This window comes from Rhineura floridana, chromosome 9, assembly GCF_030035675.1.
Source record: "Rhineura floridana isolate rRhiFlo1 chromosome 9, rRhiFlo1.hap2, whole genome shotgun sequence".
Classification (NCBI taxonomy): Eukaryota; Metazoa; Chordata; class Lepidosauria; order Squamata; family Rhineuridae; genus Rhineura; species Rhineura floridana.
In genome coordinates this window covers 24,723,727-24,740,148 of record NC_084488.1, presented here as the reverse complement: position 1 = coordinate 24,740,148, position 16,422 = coordinate 24,723,727, and the positions used below count along the sequence as shown (strand labels likewise).

The following is a 16,422-nucleotide window of genomic DNA, read 5'->3' as shown; positions in this document are numbered from 1 at the left end:
TGCTGGGTATGACTCATATCCACATGCAGTCCTTCTCTGAATGTCCCATTGCTGGTATGCTATCACAAGACCATGCTACATCATGAAGAAAGTTTCTTTGATTGCTAATAGTGCCTGTGAACCATACAGCAGTAGCCTACATGGTCCTTTCTGTATGTTGTAGTTGCCAGCCCACCTACTGATGAGATCAAACTGTTCACAAAACAATGCTGAAAAAACATAAAACTATTCTCTTAATTTAGCATTTCATATTTATTAGCTAAACTATCAAGGATGTGTGTTAAAATCCATCCAGATTCAACCATACTTCAGTTTAATGGGAAAATATGCTTAAATCTGTCACCAGTATCAACAATATTGACATTTTTGACTGCTTTATGATGTTTGCTCACTGTCTTGTAGGATTGTTTTTAAAAAATGAAGTGACAAAAGGATATTGAGTAATGTGTAAATATGGGTGCATGTGGAAAGAAATGCTGCACAATGTATACAGTTGGTGTTTATTACTAGTACTATCCACAAGATATTTAAAATATGCATCTAAATCTCTTTAATTTTCCAAATGTGCATTCCTCTCTTCTTCCTCGATATATTACAAAGCAAAGGTTTTCTAAGGTTGCAATTCTATACCAACTTACCTAGGAGTAAGCCTTATTGAATTCAATGGAGCCTACTTCTAAGTATTTAAGTACAAGATTGCATTGCAATCTATTTACATATTAACATTTTAAACTATATTAGAACATGTAAGACTTCAGAAACAACATGAATACTCTAAAGCTAAGTATAAATGTTGAAAAACAACAACAAAAGCCTGTTGAATACTCTTCTTTATTTGTGATGCTCCCATCTGGAATCCATTAAAGATATACAGGTCTTCCTATGGGCATTTGACATTTCAGATGTCTTTTTTCTTCCTCTTTTCCACTAAATTCTTCAAGAAAAATTCACCTGCACAGAGAAAAAGAAAATGTGCATCTGTTTTAACAAAGTAGGAAACAGAACACCAGCAACTGCAGAAGGCACCTTAAAAGATTCCTTGTCTGTTCTTTAGCACTGTAGGGATTAACTTTGTTTCCAATGGGACTAGTTGCATATGTAAACTATTTCCCCAATATAAGTGAAGTGAAGCTCTCTCAGGTCTTAAAGGTTTTTATTTAGAAAGACCCAAAATGTTAGGCAACGGGGAAAAAATATATTCTGAACAGACTGATGCTATGCATATTTACTCAAAAGGCAAGCCATACCATTTTTAATGGAACTTATACATACAAAGCATTGCAGCCTAAGGTTGCTGTCTCTTTACCCAAGAGTATCTTGAGCCTTTAAATAGTTGGGGAGGTTCAGCCATCTTATATCCACAAAGAATTCTTAATATGTTTGCTGCACTTACTGATATTTTTTCCTGCTGCGACTTGGCACAGGAACCTTCTTCAGGAACAGATAATTCTAGAGAACATACAGATGGCTGCTTTCTCCAAAATTGTAATACTGAACAAACAAGTGTGTATGTATGTGAGTGTGCGAGCACATGTGGAATACCTAACAAGGGGTATGTATTAGCACTGATGGTGATCCTACTGTTGATGGGTGGTTTTTAAATGCAGTTGCTCTGCTATTCATACCAAGACTGCTAGTGTACTTTGACTAGCAACGATAAACCCAGGGATTAATTTGTGTGGATTGTGGTTGTCAGGCATGGTGATTCAACATTTGTCACTCACAGAAACTGGAAGGTTCCTTAGACTACACAGACATTTCTCTCTGAACATTATAAAGAACTCTAAGCGAGGAAATAAATCTTAAGAGCAGCACAAGACCCATGCACTACACGTTATTGGATGCTTCTGTAAATCAAGGTACAGCCAGAAAGCGAATGATTAAAAAAAAGGCAGATCTTGAACTGATGCTTCTATAAATCATAGTAGAGCCAGAAAGCAAATGATTTTTTTAAATTAAAAAAAATCAGGCCTTGAGCTGTTTTTAAACAATGCTTTCCACAGCAAATACATTTATTTTATTCATACCCCTGATAATACAACCATGTTAAAATTTGTTTGAAAATCAGTAGACACCATTTAAAAATAAATCAGTATTATCCACTACAGATGCTGTAGTTCACACTGCAGATGAACTATTTACCACTTTTGCTGCTTAAAAGTTTACAACTATGAAGATCCATCTTTTCGACGTCTTTAATAATATTTCCCATCCATGCTTTTATACTAAGGATGCAATCCCAATGATGTCTACTCAAAGTAAGTTCCACTGAATTCAATAGGACTTACTCCCATTCAAGTGAGGCAAGTATTACTTTAAAGGCAACTGTAATTAAGAGTTTCCATGTTAGATAAAAGCTGCAAGTTACTCAGGAATTTTAATTATGGCCACAATCTACTATACCTTGCTGCTAGCCAATTGCCATTCCTCCTAATGAAACTTGTAAGAGAATGCCATTGACATGAAAGAAGATTGGACAAAATGAAGTATTAGGTGGACTGTGCCCCATGCAACTTGCAACACATGAGACAGAATGACTAAGCGGATATCTGGCCAACAGATAACATTTTCTATTAATCAAACCAGTCCACCTAGTCTTCAGAAGTAAAACATGTCTATATATCTGAAACTAAACATCTATTGCACTTGCCAGTATTGGAAGGAAGTACGGTTAAACTGAAGCTTATAAATCCTTATGGTCCAGCTAATCCAGCAAACTATATATTTTACCTGCTTTGTATGAAGAACGTACAAGAGGCCCACTAGCGGTGTAATGAAATCCAAGATCATTTCCTACTTTTTCCCAATATTTAAACTTCTCAGGAGTAATATATTCTTCAACCTGGATATAAGAATTATTATTGATCATAATTCAATAATTTGGAAATGCATGTTTCCCTAACCACAGCAAACACAATCTACAATCATCCACAATTAAATTATGCACATACATGGACCTATGTTCCAGAAGAAATAGAGGCTGGCATAATTGCCACACCTTAAGCTCTTTCCCTTTGTTTCTACCACCACCACAGAAAGGATATTACAGTTCCATTTCAGGTGTATTTAAGGGTAAACCACTGCCTCAAGAGTTCAGTGCCAAGAGAAAGAATGCGGCTATTGAGTTCTTTTCCAGTGTAGTAGGCACCATGGCAAATGCCCAGACTTACCACCCTTTGGTACTTACCCTCCATTTTCCTATAAAGAAATCCACAGCTAAAGGACAGTGGTCCTGAGATGAATCATAATTACTCTAGTAGTTTGCAGTGAATTGTGGGACATCTCATGCAATAAACAGCTAAGGCATATCCCACGCCTTCAGCACAGAAAATACGATGTTTTCAAACATTAACACATTTTCAGTATAACTTTACCTTTAAATGGCGCTTTGTTGGTTGCATATACTGTCCCAAGGTCAAACAGTCTACATCTGCCTCACGTAATGCTATAAAAGTGAAAAGTGTATCTTTAGTAGAAGATGACAGAATCATGGTATAGCATTGTTTATCCCAACCCTAAGCACATTTACTTGGAAGTAAACCTTACTGGCTTCACTGGTGCTTGCCTTTAAGTAGCACATTTAAGAGGGCAGATAAAGTGTGTTTGTTTAAACTGCCAGCTTTAGCTTCCTCAATGAGGAAGAAAATACCATATCAAAAGTTAAGGTTGAGCCCCAAAATGGAAACTACTTAGATCTCAATGAAATCAGCTTGCCACAAATCTGAACTGGAATGTATGCATAAGGTCAAAGAATTCCAAGAATGAGTTTAAATATTGCTTTAGGAAGGCGTGAGCGTCAGCAGCTGCATATGCACAGCTTAGCATATGGCCATTTGGGTCACATGCTCCAACACAAAGCTATAGTCCCTACTCTGTTTGCATGATGGCCTCTACGGACACAGAATCCTGACTTACATTTCAGTGTGCTGTATATTTGTTCATCTGTTTCACCCAGACCAAGCATGATGGATGTTTTAGAAATTACATCAGGCTGAAACTTCTTAGCATGCTTCAAAACACTGAGAGACTGGTCAAAGTTAGCCCGAGGATCCCGAACTTTTCTTTAAGAAAAAGAATAGGTTAAAAAAAGAGAGCATAGAATGGATCTTTTCACGGTTCTAAAAAGCCTGCAGATGCTATTAGAGCAGAACAGTCAAGTGAAGGAATACATAAATCAAGAACACCTCTAATATTTAGCAGAAAACTCATTCAGCATGACTGGGTTGCTAGGGAGTCAGGAATTTGGTGATGTCCATCACAACGTCCCTTTTTGATTTGCCGGAGTAAACAGATGGGCTAACTGATTGTGGTTGAGAGGGCTTGAGGTGGGGACTTGGTTTGTAGAATACATGATTTGGTTTTGACGATGGCGTTAGGTGCCTTTTACAACAACGGCTGATATTAGGAGTTATGTTAATTTATGTGTTGTTGTTCTTTTAACTATACGTTTGGTGTGCTGCCCTTGGTGGAAGGGGCATTATAAATCATCATCATCATCATATTTTAATAAACAATTATCAGGGAATGAAATGTGGTCAGAAACTACATTTTCACAGTCTAGAATCTGCCTTTCATTCCATAGCTTCTGAAGTTATTTGTGTGTCTGTGTGTGTGCGTGTGTGTGCACGCTCATGTTTTCTCTGATCTTTATAACATAAGCTTCAGTGTGTTTCAGCTGAGCAACATCATCCCTGCCCGCTTTCAGAAAGAGGTACAAATATTTAGAAGAATGACTAGAGAAAAGAGACTCTCTGTGATGGCCAATATCTCTGTTAATGGAAATGGGGTATCTCCTGCAAGTTATTCTTTCACCTACATAAACAGGCAGATGTCTTGGTGTGAATGACTAGTACATGAAACTGGATTCACGACGAGTCTATGAACAAGATTGGAATGCAACAGGCAATTCATAAGCCACCTAAACAGGTATTTAGATAAGGTATTTATTGTGCTGGTAGTCATAAAAGCAACTTGCAAGAAGCAAATCGTTGACTGAATATAAAACAAGGAAGAGCAGTTTTGGGAGAGGCACCTGCAAGTTACTCACCACCATTACAATTTGCTTTCATTTGCCCGACAAAGCATGCCTTTACGGCCAGTAAGGAGCTATGTTTGAAGGAGGCTTATTCTGATAAAAAAATCTGTGAACTGTTACATAAAGGAAAAATAGAAAGAAGTTCTTAAACATAACTAAATGATACTGTGATGCATTGCAATACAGTTGCAGTGACAGTAAGGATGGATGAGTATTCTGTGCATGCACCATCCTGTGGAATCCCTCTGAGCAGCAGTGGTGTAGTTGTCTGGGGTCTTGGGGGATCTTAGACCCCTATCCTACACACCAATCAGCATGAAAGGGGAGTGTCTTAGCCACTGAGAAGAGTCTTCTAATGGCTTCCTTGTCTTTTCCTGTTGATTGGAGCCAATCAGAGTGAAAGGAAGTGAGTCAGCCACTGAGAAGATTCTCTTCAGCAGCTAACTTCCTTTTCACGCTTACTGGCTCCTAGGGGCATCTGTTGTTGTGAGAAGGCATTAACAAATTATCTCATTCTCAACCCCAGCAAAAAAAGGGGGGGCATGGCTGTGACTATCATGAAGGGACCCTGCACTTCTGAATTTGCCACTACACTATTGGTGAACAGAACACAAAAGCAGATCCACTCCTTTGCCTTCTACAAGCAAAAAATGTCTCAATAGTAATGCAGTGCAGACTGCCAGTCTGTCCTAACAGTATCCTTATGAAATCAAATTAACACAAATTTAAAAATTCTGCCGTATAAATCTTATTTTAATCTTTCTCTGTATATCACCTTCATCACCTCTGCAATTCTGGAACTGTTTCCACATTGTGGGCATACACATCTAGCCCTGACAGAGCAACTGTCTCCACGGCTTTAAGGTCTCCTCTGAAATCAGGAGTTAGACATTCCACAAGAATTGTTGGATTCCTGAGAAACAAAGAGTTGAAAAAAATATGCATGATGGTCAATAAAAAGGTACTTTATACTATTAAATTTTCTAACATTCACTCCTTACCTTTCTTTTAAGTGTGATACTGTCTTTGCAAAGTGCATTGCTCCACCATCTGGAATATCTAAGAACAGTATAGCGGAATTATTTTACATGCAAAACTAATATGTGGAATATACATCTATTTTTACATAGCTATGGTGATGTTGAGGATGCAATCATGTATATTTAATGCCAGAAAACACCATGGTTTACATAGCTTACAAATATCTTAGATGAGATTTCTGCAGACAGCCCAACTGCATTTCCTCTAGGATGGGGTTTCCAAACTGTGGCCTGGGGACCACCAGTACTCTGCAAGCTTCAGTCAGGTGGTCCGCACCCTGTCCGCATTAAATAATGATTTTAATTGTGTGGTTTTTGCTTCTTTTATTTCTTGTATTGTATTTCTTGTATTTTATATTGTATTTTATTGTACTACAATTTGAATTCTATGGAATGCAAATTGTAAAACCAAAAAATACAATATAAGAAATAAAAGAAAAAATACAATTAAAAACCATACGGCCTCTAGGACAGCACATTACATACGCTACAACAGGTGGAAAAATCATTAAGTGGTCCGCCAAGACCGTCACCAATTTTCGTCTGTGAGGGAAAAAGTTTGGGAATCATTGCTCTAGGAGACAAAAAGATGAAGTTACTTACCATCTCTGTCCACAGAGGTCAACACAACATAATCCAGCCCCCATTCAGCAATTGCTTTGGCTGTGTTATATGGCTCTTCGGGATCTAATGGAGGGGGACTTTTTGCTGTCTTTACTGAACAAAAGAGACAGCCTCTTGTACATGTGTCCCCCATTAGCTGAAATAGGAAAGGTTTGTTTATTTAAAAAATCAGGATGTATTGAACCTTCTATAAAAATATTCAAAAGAACGTGCTTAGTCAACAGATGAGAAATTATTTTTTATTCTAGAATTAGTCCAGAACTATAGTTTAAAGTGAACAAGCAACATGTTGGTGCATGCTGCTCACAAGTCCTTGCAGTGGTCCTTCCCTGCTCTTTCCTGAAGAGTGCCAGGAAAGAAACAAACCAGAGGCTGGCTTGCCTTCGTGTGTGTGTGCATAGTTTGTTTCTCTCCAAACCAACCAACCACAATGATACTCCAAGGTTTTCTTGCAACGGCAAGCCAACCTCTGTTCTGTTCCCTCCTCCACACAGGAAAGGAAGGAGCAAGGAGAGGAGTGACTCATTGCTTTAACGATGGTTTAGCATTATGTGTGAACCAGGCGTCCGTGCTCTCCTAGGAGAGACCAAGCATAAGAACCTTTCCCCAATTTTCATATTAATTGCATCATCTTGCCCCCGACAAACACCACTGAATACAAGTTAGGAATAGCATCTACTATTAAAATTGTCCTTATGGCCAGGTTTTATGTTATCACAGCAGTATGGCTGCAGCAGCTAAATCTCTGTACAGTTTATAAATTCATATAGGAAGATCACAAAGTGGTTATTCCTCATGCCAGCACCATCCCGGAACCACATGTCATTGGGTGCAGCCATACTTTATGCCCCCCATGTAGTTTGCTTGTTTAAACATTTCTGGAGTATCATAGGATCAGTATGCACAGGAATTTCAATGACATCATTAAGAAGCACCCCTAGAGCCTGGTTGCACTACCACTTTCCAGAAGGACAAAAGCAAAAACAAGCAGATCCTCTTGCTCCATTCCTTGTATTCTCTGCTACTACCCTGGATAATAGATAAGGGACAGGTTTTTCAAAAACTTGGATTTGCTCTTCTCGATAAGACCTTCAGTTGACAGCACTCAACTTACCATGATAGTAGCTGTAGCAGTAGCATACTCGCCCCCTCCCCAGCACTCTCCAATGTTTGGGCAACGTGCTTCCTCACACACCTATGGGTAATGAAACAGTTATTAGCACTGTAAGAAGGGCATAAAGTGCCTTGGCTATATGGAGTCTATCTCTTCACTAGCTGTATAACAGTAAGTACTACTGTTACTATGATAGTTATTTCACAAGGTAGGAATCTGAAATCATGCTCAGGGGGATCACGGTGCCAAAGCAATGCAACAATCCATAATACTGAGCCAGTGCTAGAAGTCATATCTAGTATGAGACCAGTTCAGCACACCACCACCACCACCACGAACATGTGCACCACACTGGAAGGAACAGTCACATGGCAGGTCCCAGAAGGAGTTTCCTATGGTTTTTTTTAAAAAACTCCATCTGCATGCATGTTGGTGCAACCCTGTTCTGGTCTCATGGGTTCAGGGAGAGTTTCAACAAGCAAGACTGGATAACGTAATGACTATAGCAAAGCAAGTCCCTATCGTAAGCAAATGAAGCACCAGCACTGGGAATAAAATAACTCTCTTAAACCTACAGGTGATTCTAAGCGTATGGAAGGAAGTCCACGGCAGTGGAATTTACCTTTAAGTAAGCATGCTTATGATTGGAACTTTAATCAAAAAAACACCACCGAACAAAACGACAGATGATCCAGAATTCAACAGACATTAGATTTACCGTGTGGAGACTTAAATTTCGCAACGTATTCTTCAATTTGTTATAATTTTTTCCAATTGGAATCTCTGTTTTCAGCCATGGAGGAAGTCGCAGCCTAAAAAATAGAAAGAAAAACTAGTACAATGTTTATTTTGCTCGAGCCAGCAATTTAACTGTAGGTCTGAGTAATTAATTGACTTTTTCTCACAGCTAACATATTTTATAAATACATTGTTCTCATTCTCAGTTTTTCTTATTACATAGCAGTTGGATTCCAAACAATTCAGGCTAGTTTAAAAGTTTATGTGAATTTCTAAAAAAAACCCATTGCTCCTGACATTCTTTATACTGATCTACAGCCTAAATGGAGACGGTAGAGTGCTAGAAATTTGGCAGATGATTTCACAAAGTTCATGGTACCAAGCTTTAGATGAAATGGTGTATTTTTATTCTAATTTGAAGCATATATCATTTCCTCTTTTCCCTCTAAAAATGGTGCTTCTTTCAAGGCCAATATTTTAATTAGGTAGATGTGGAACTACCAAAAAGCCAACATTCCATTCAGAAAAAGGACAGTTTAGATTATGACATCCACAGTACGAAACTGAAGCCTGTTATAAATAAGTCATTCTAATGTGCAATGAAGCTTTTTTAAATACCTATCTCCTTTTTGGCGTTTTAAATTGCCTTTATAGTCTGCCCACTTTGTTTTGTCTGAAAGTTCACCAGACACAAAGTCTTGCAGATCAGGTCCGTTTTGCAAAAGTCCCTTCTGTTCCTCAGGCAATGAGCTTGATGCTCTAGATTGGTTGTGCCGATTCCTTTCACACTCCTAGGAAGAAGCAATTACACATTTATTTGCACGTGACACAAAAGTTGAAAAGATCATTTCAGCCTTACACAGAAGCTGAAATGCGTACTTCTTGATTCAAGAAGTCTTTACTGGCATACACCAGGGTGTGTGTCTTGCAACCAGGCTTCACCATGACCCCCTTTTTATGGCAGCAGCTCATCGGATTGCATTAGAAGCCACACAGAAATTAAGAAGCAGTTTCAGGAGCAGCTTGACTTGCCCAGCAATGCAGGAGGTTGCTTGAAGAAGGAGGATCTCAGAAACCCAAGTGTAGAGCTTTCGCCATAGCTCCTTGAATTGAGATCTGCTAGTCAACCCACAGCCGCTTTGCTCCTCATCAGTGCTGAGCTAAAGTAAGGTTTGCTTTACAGCCTTTCCTAACCTTTGGGTCCCCAGACATTGTTGGATAACAACTCCCATCAGCCCCAGCCAGCATGTCCAATGGTCAGGAATCATGAGAATTGTAGTCCAGCAACATCTGGGGCACCAAAGGCTAGGAAGGGCTGCAGGCTAGTGCTTAAGCTCTTTCATCAGTAACCAAAAGCTGTAACCGAGGTTTGTTCCTATGGTTAGTGAGGAAAGAGCTGACTCACAAGCCCTGGTTCAGCCAGCTTTCTAACCCAAATCCTGACTTAGCTCAGCACGAAAGTAAAAAAGATTGTGGAGAAGGAAAGTAGCTGCAGCTCCTCTCCAGCACCCAGCATGTTTGTGGTCCCAGAAAGCATGCAAAACAGGACAGTGAGTGTCCTTAATATTAACATGCAAAAGGCTTGCAAGGGAGAATATGCAGGAAGAGGGACATAGGGATTTCTCCAACAGCTTTTGGTCAGGACCATCTGGGAGAAGGCATACAATCGCAGGCTACACTATTGTTCAAGGTTGAGGGGATCATAACCGCACTCTACTTCATCACCCAATAAAGAAAAACAAAATGAGGATGACTAGAGCAAAATAACTCTCATGCCTCTGCAGAAGCCTAACTTGTTATTTGCAAACCCTAGCTATACCTCATTGTTGAACTTAGGGTTGCCAGCTTCAGGGCCTGAGGCTGATCCTGTATCTCTAGGAGAAGAGTAAGTCAGCCAAGTGCAGGTGTTCTTCCACACTGTAATGGGAAAAACCACAAGGTGGAATTCTCACTTCCTCCTGCACAACTTTTTTTTTTTTTTTTCAATAATTTTTATTCAGATTTTCATAAAACATACAAGACAAAATCATAAAACATTCAAAGACAAAAAACAAAATCAAAAATAGTTAAACAAAAAGAAAAAAAGAAAAACAAAAACAAAAAGAAAAAATAAAGAGTAAAATATTGACTTCCCATTTGTCAAAGATCAAATCAGTTATAAGTCTATAATATATAACAATCCTGTCTCTTAAGTCATATTATAAAATCACTTTCCTCCAGTAGTTATCTTACTTAATCATCAAATCTCATAAACATTACTTTATTCTTTCCACAAAAAGTCAAAGAGAGGTTTCAATTCTTTAAGAAATATATCTATCAATTTTTTTTTCCAGATAAGCATATCGATTAATCCATCTCATTACTAATTATGATAATCTTATTGTCATAACCATAGTCAGAATAAACATTTCAATTAATCCATCACATCAGAATCTGTTAGGTTCAATAATTTCAGTAGCCATTGTTCTATTATCTCTATTAGTTCCATTTTCCATCTTCCATCTTCAGTAGTCTTGTTAAGTCCAGTAATTTCAATATCCAATCTTCCATTATCAGTATTCCATAATAATCTTGCTGTCAAAGCCATAGTCATATAGTAAGAGTCTGATGGGGATTACCTCTATCCCAAATATTTTCTTGCCATCCATTCTGAATAGGTTGCTGAAATACTGCTGTAAAATCATATCTCTGTTCTTTTTTTCAAAATACACTGGGTCATCTCTTAAAAGTTTTTCCATTGTCACATGGCTGCAGATAATTCCATAGATTTTCTCTATATTGGGCTCCATCACATCATTCCAGTCCAGAAGATTATCCATGCCATTGATAACTTTATCTCTAGAATCTTCATTCATTTCTTCAGAGATAACATTGAGTTCCAAACAATAGATTTTATTTCTAAAGTCCATAGACTCCAAATCTTGTTCCTGTTCCACGTTGGTTCCAATCTCCGGGATCTCCTCTCTCACAGGGACCCCTATTCCAGTCTCCAGGGTCGCCTCTCTCACAGGGACCCCTGTTCCAATCTCCGGGGTCTCCTCTCTCACAGGGACCCCTTCCAGGGTCACCTCTCTCACAGGGACCCTTATATCTTTAATCTCCTGCTTCATTTTACTCAATTCAATTTTCATTATCTCAATCTCATCCATTATTTTCTGAAACATAGTTATTTCCAGATTTTCAGCCACTTTCTTAATTGCCATTTTAAAAGAAAAATATAGGAAAACCACTTCTTATTTCAGCAACAATTGGGTTAATACTCCAAACTTGGTGACATCACAGTATAAACAGAGCAGACAGCCTTATCTCTCTAATAGTTAAGTAAACAAAATGCAGTTCCCAGGATCGAAACAATTAATGGCAATCGTCAAGAAACAGATTCGTCAAAATAAAATAGACCAAAAAGAGAGTAGTCTCAAAACAGTATAATATTTTTCAAAATAAAAATCTGGAATAGAAATCCCTCTTCTGTGTATATCTTTAGAATGCAAATCCAGGACAGCTTTTTGCAACAAAAACAGAGATAAGCTATTAATTAGTGCGTAGCAGAGAGAAGTTATGGCTCCCCAGTGAGATGTCAAAAACTGATCAATCTGGCAAATCTCTTTTAAACAGCAACAATTTAAGTCAAGTAAAAGAAAAATATAGAAAGAAGGGTGCTTGCCTGTTAATGCGTTCTCTCTTAGAAGATAAGGTGAACGTTCGCTTTATCAGATAGAGCTTGCTGTTAAAAATCCGCCCCACCTTCGTCGGCTGGACCTCGTCCCATAAATTAATGAGATCTGGTCGTCCCAACAAAAATAGGCTTTGAGGTTAATCTCTTCGTTTCTCCCTACCCGGGAGAAGTTTAATCAGTCAAAAAAAAAAGAAAAAACTGACTGATATATCTGAATAAGCTTCTTTTGAGGCAGGAGCCCGTCTCAAAAGCAGGCACAGGCTAAGTCACCCTTCCCGGAAGTCCCCTCCTGCACAACTTTTAAAGATACAGAACACCTCTTGGAGGCTGGGCCTGGCAACCAAGAGGTCTTCTGTATCTTTAAAAGTTGTGGAGGGAGAAGTGAGAATTCCACCTTGTGGTTTTTCCCATTACAGAGTTCCAAGAACACCTGCGCTTGGCTGACTTACTCTTCTCCTAGAGATACAGGATCAGCCTCAGGCCCTGAGCCTGGCAACCCTAGTTGAACTTCAGGCATAAGACTAAAACTTCCTGTTTCAGCAGGCATTTCAAGGTAATGTTTGGTTTTATGATGATTTTATTGTTCTATTGTTTATTTTAAGTTTGTCTTGTTTTCATGTACACTGCTTAGATATGCAAATGATTGGTATATAAATGTTTTAAGTAAATAAATAAATATGAGGCTCAGAGTCATTCCCAATAGGTTTATTCATGCATTCATGCAGAGTGGTAAGCAGCGGTAATGCAGCCAACGCAAGGAGGAAGTCGAATCTCCGGTAAAAGGGGTTGAGGTCTACTCAGCCTTCCATCCATCCGTGGTGGGTAAAATGAGTACCCGGCCTATGCTGGGGGGTAAAGAAAGGCCGGGGAAGGAACTGGCAATCCCACCCCATATATATGGTCTGCCTAGTAAACGTTGCAAGATGTCACCCTAAGAGTCGGAAACGACTTGCACTACAAGTGCGGGGACACCTTTACCTTTATCTTAAAGTTATAAAGAGCCCACCTTATAACAAGTCAGGCTATTGATCAATGTAGCTCAGTATGGCTAATCTGATTGCCGTAGCTTAAAAGAATGTCTTTCCTAATACTGTTACCCAAGTTTCCTTTAAGTGGAGAGGCGAAGGACTGAACCTGGAACCCTATCTACATAAAGCACATGCCTGACCATCAAAATGGAGGCCCTAATCCTTTGCCCGCTACATTGACCTTGGTAGCAACTCCCCAATTTCCCTAAATTGAAATATCATTCTACTGTTTCCAGTGGAAATGTGCAGAAGCCAACCACAGGTGGTGCATACAAATTACCATCATAAAATCACAAGCAAAAATTCAATACATAATATTAAAATGCAAAATATAAAAACAGAATTAGGGATTGCTAAAGCAGATTTCATGTTATTAAACTGCAAAATAAGAAAAAAATTGTATACGTTTACATATTTTTATAAACTTTTAGAAGCTAAAATATTAAATATTTATTATTTAATATATCTTGGTTAATATTATATAAATATATAATAAATATATAGCAGATACAGAGGTCTATATAATAGAGAATACATACAACATAAGCTTTTAGATGTTCAGGTTTTGTTATTCTAGATTATATGGATTAATATACAGAGGGAACATATGTAAGTTATATATTATATTCATGTGTTACATTTAAAATGTATATTTGAAGATATCATATACAGAATTTATCAAATTAAAAAAACAAAATGCAATTAGATTCAATAAACCATTAAGCAAAACATTAAATCAGAAATACTGAAATTATGCCTGTGGGCTGTTACAGTGCAATGCTTCTAATAAAAGACATGATGACACAGCCAAATTGTCAATCTCCCAATTCTGTATTTTTTACTCACTCTAATGTGCTTCCCTGAGAATTAAAATGGACTGTGCAACCAGCCCACACACAACAGAATTGCTTGTAAAGAGAGAGAGAGAAAGGAAGAAAGCCAATGGTGGGTGTGCTTTCATTGTTACTATATTCAAGTCCATGATCTGAAGTTGGTGAATGAAGAGAGAAGCACCAGAATGACGGCACTGTGTAACCTCACAATGGAGCTGCTTCTAGAATAGCTGTAACTCAAACACATCTGGTAAAGTTTTCTACCATTTGATTACTTTTATCATTCATTTCCGGCTTACGAACAATCCCTATGTACACTTATCACTGGAAGCATTAACCCACTTCATCTCAAAATCCATTTTTAGGTCAGCCTTCAAGTTCTAATGCCCAGTTGCAACTAACCCTGTAACTGAGCCTATTCATGTGCAATGTAAATGTAAACGGACTGCCTTCAAGTTGATTTTGACTTATGGCGATCCTATGAATAGGGTTTTCGTGGTAAGCGGTATTCAGAGGGGGTTTAGCATTGCCTTCCTCTGAGGCTGAGCGCCAGTGACTGGCCCAAGGTCACCCAGTGAGCTTCATGGCTGTGTGGGGATTCAAACCCTGGTCTCCCAGGTTGTAGTCCAACACCTTAACCACTACATCTGAAAAAAATCAATCACATGTTCTTTCCCAATTTACTCCTGTCTCAGTTTTTGCCATCCCAAATTTCAGATTGTAGGCTTCTTGAGCAAGGGCCTATCCTCTTGAACTCTGTAAAGTACACTGATGTCAGCGTATTAATAAAAAGCAGTTGTGCCCCTCTCCTTCTATTGAGCTGTGAGTGGATAGAAGGAGTGTCTAAGTTCGTAAGCACAAAAGGGGGGAAGGGTAAAAAGGAATACTGATAAGGTTGGATGTGAAGAAGGTCCACTTCTTTGCCTTCACTGGGTCCTCAAGTAGCTGTCTATCAGAGCTTTTTTGTATTGACTGGGGTCTGTTGACATCTACTCTGGGCAATGGCATTTTAGACCTTTTGGAAGCCTACTGTGATTTGTTCGCAAGGCACTTTGAGGGTAAAGTCACTCACCTCTCACTGTCAGAAGCAGTATGTCTCTGAATGCCAGTTCGATATCAGATGTGGGTAGAGTGCTGTTGTGCTCAGGTCCTGCTTTTGGACTTCCCATAGGCATCATTGTGAGAACAGGATGCTGGACTAGATGGGCCATTGGCTTGATTGAGGAGGCCTTATGTTTTAGTATCCAGTAAGGTGTACAGTAGTGCAACATCTGCCACAGCACCATAGGAACAGTTTCCGTTGATGCGTCCTTATGATGTGGACAAGATGCTTCTAACAATGTAGCCAACCACATGTTCTCTTAACCCTTGCCCTCTTGGATGATTAAAGCTTGTAGAGGATACGACCAGAGGGATCCAGGATATGGGCGAAGAATCCTTGCAAGGAAGGAGTAGTCCTGGCTGACTTGAAAGAGGTGATGATCCGGGCACCCTTGAAAACTTGTTGTAGCCCTTGGAAGTCCTCTGGGATGAAACCCATCATCTTGACCCATTCCAATCTGGATTCAGGCCTGCTTGTGGAACTGCATCAGCCTTGGTGCCCTGATGGATGCACTTTCTCAGGTGAAGGACTGTGATCCTATTATTTTTACTTGATTATTCAAAGCTGTTTTATGCAGTCTCTGTTGCAAGGAGGCTTTTTTGCGGGGGGGGTGTTACTGCTTATTGCTGATTTTAATTATTATATATTGTATATTTAATGTTGTTTGATTTGTAAGCTGCCAAGGGACTATTAATTGATAGCTGGCGATATCTCTAGCAAGCGGCATAGTACCAAAACGTTAAGAAGACTTGCCTAAAATATCTCCAAGAGACAAAACTGGGACACTGATTTCGCTACCGAGCGGTACTAGAAATAAGGGATGGCAGACGCTAAATAGGCGCAACAGCAGCAGACGCAGCGCCCCTCCCCCGAGACTGGAGATCGCTCTTTACTGGCCCGCGAAAGAGACCTTTCTCTCTGATACTCACCAGTCTGCCCAATCTCGTCAGCCACCTCAGGTTCACTGAGATGTTGGCTGTGCCGACAGTCCCGCGGGGGAAGCCCATGTAAAGCAGAGACATATTGTCTCGCCTCAGCAGCCTCGCCCAGGCGACGCGCACAACTCCGGCCCCCCTTAGGCTGAAATGGTCCTCAGGCTGAAACCTTTCGATCGGATAGCTCGACACTCATCTACCTTCCCTTCTTGACAGCCGGAGAGAGGGGAAGCCTTTTGCTCGGAGACGATTGGTCTTGCCTCGTCTCCGCTCACCAACTGACCCCCGAACGTGCCG

At 39.4% G+C, this 16,422-nt stretch overlaps 1 protein-coding gene across 1 annotated transcript; it reads right to left on the bottom strand.

Moving 5' to 3' along the window:
* Window positions 1-348: 348 nt before the first annotated feature.
* On the bottom strand, window positions 349-16,361 carry LIAS (lipoic acid synthetase). The gene is made up of 11 exons (XM_061582924.1): window positions 16,120-16,361; window positions 9,170-9,342; window positions 8,532-8,625; window positions 7,814-7,894; window positions 6,679-6,835; window positions 6,037-6,094; window positions 5,820-5,948; window positions 3,916-4,061; window positions 3,375-3,445; window positions 2,731-2,842; window positions 349-951 (listed from the first exon to the last, which is right to left on the bottom strand). The coding sequence occupies exons 1-11, from the start codon at window positions 16,210-16,212 to the stop codon at window positions 899-901; spliced, it is 1,167 nt and encodes a 388-aa protein (XP_061438908.1). The 5' UTR covers window positions 16,213-16,361; the 3' UTR covers window positions 349-898.
* Between the last annotated feature and the right edge of the window lie 61 nt (window positions 16,362-16,422).

Coding starts and splice junctions, on each gene's coding strand:
- LIAS (XM_061582924.1), bottom strand. CDS start 16,212: ATGTCTCTGCTTTACATGGGCTTCCCCCGCGGGACTGTCGGCACAGCC. Junction 8,626..9,169: donor AAACGCCAAAAAGGAGATAG/GTATTTAAAAAA, acceptor TCTATTTTTTAG/GCTGCGACTTCCTCCATGGC. Junction 6,095..6,678: donor GACCTCTGTGGACAGAGATG/GTAAGTAACTTC, acceptor TACTGTTCTTAG/ATATTCCAGATGGTGGAGCA.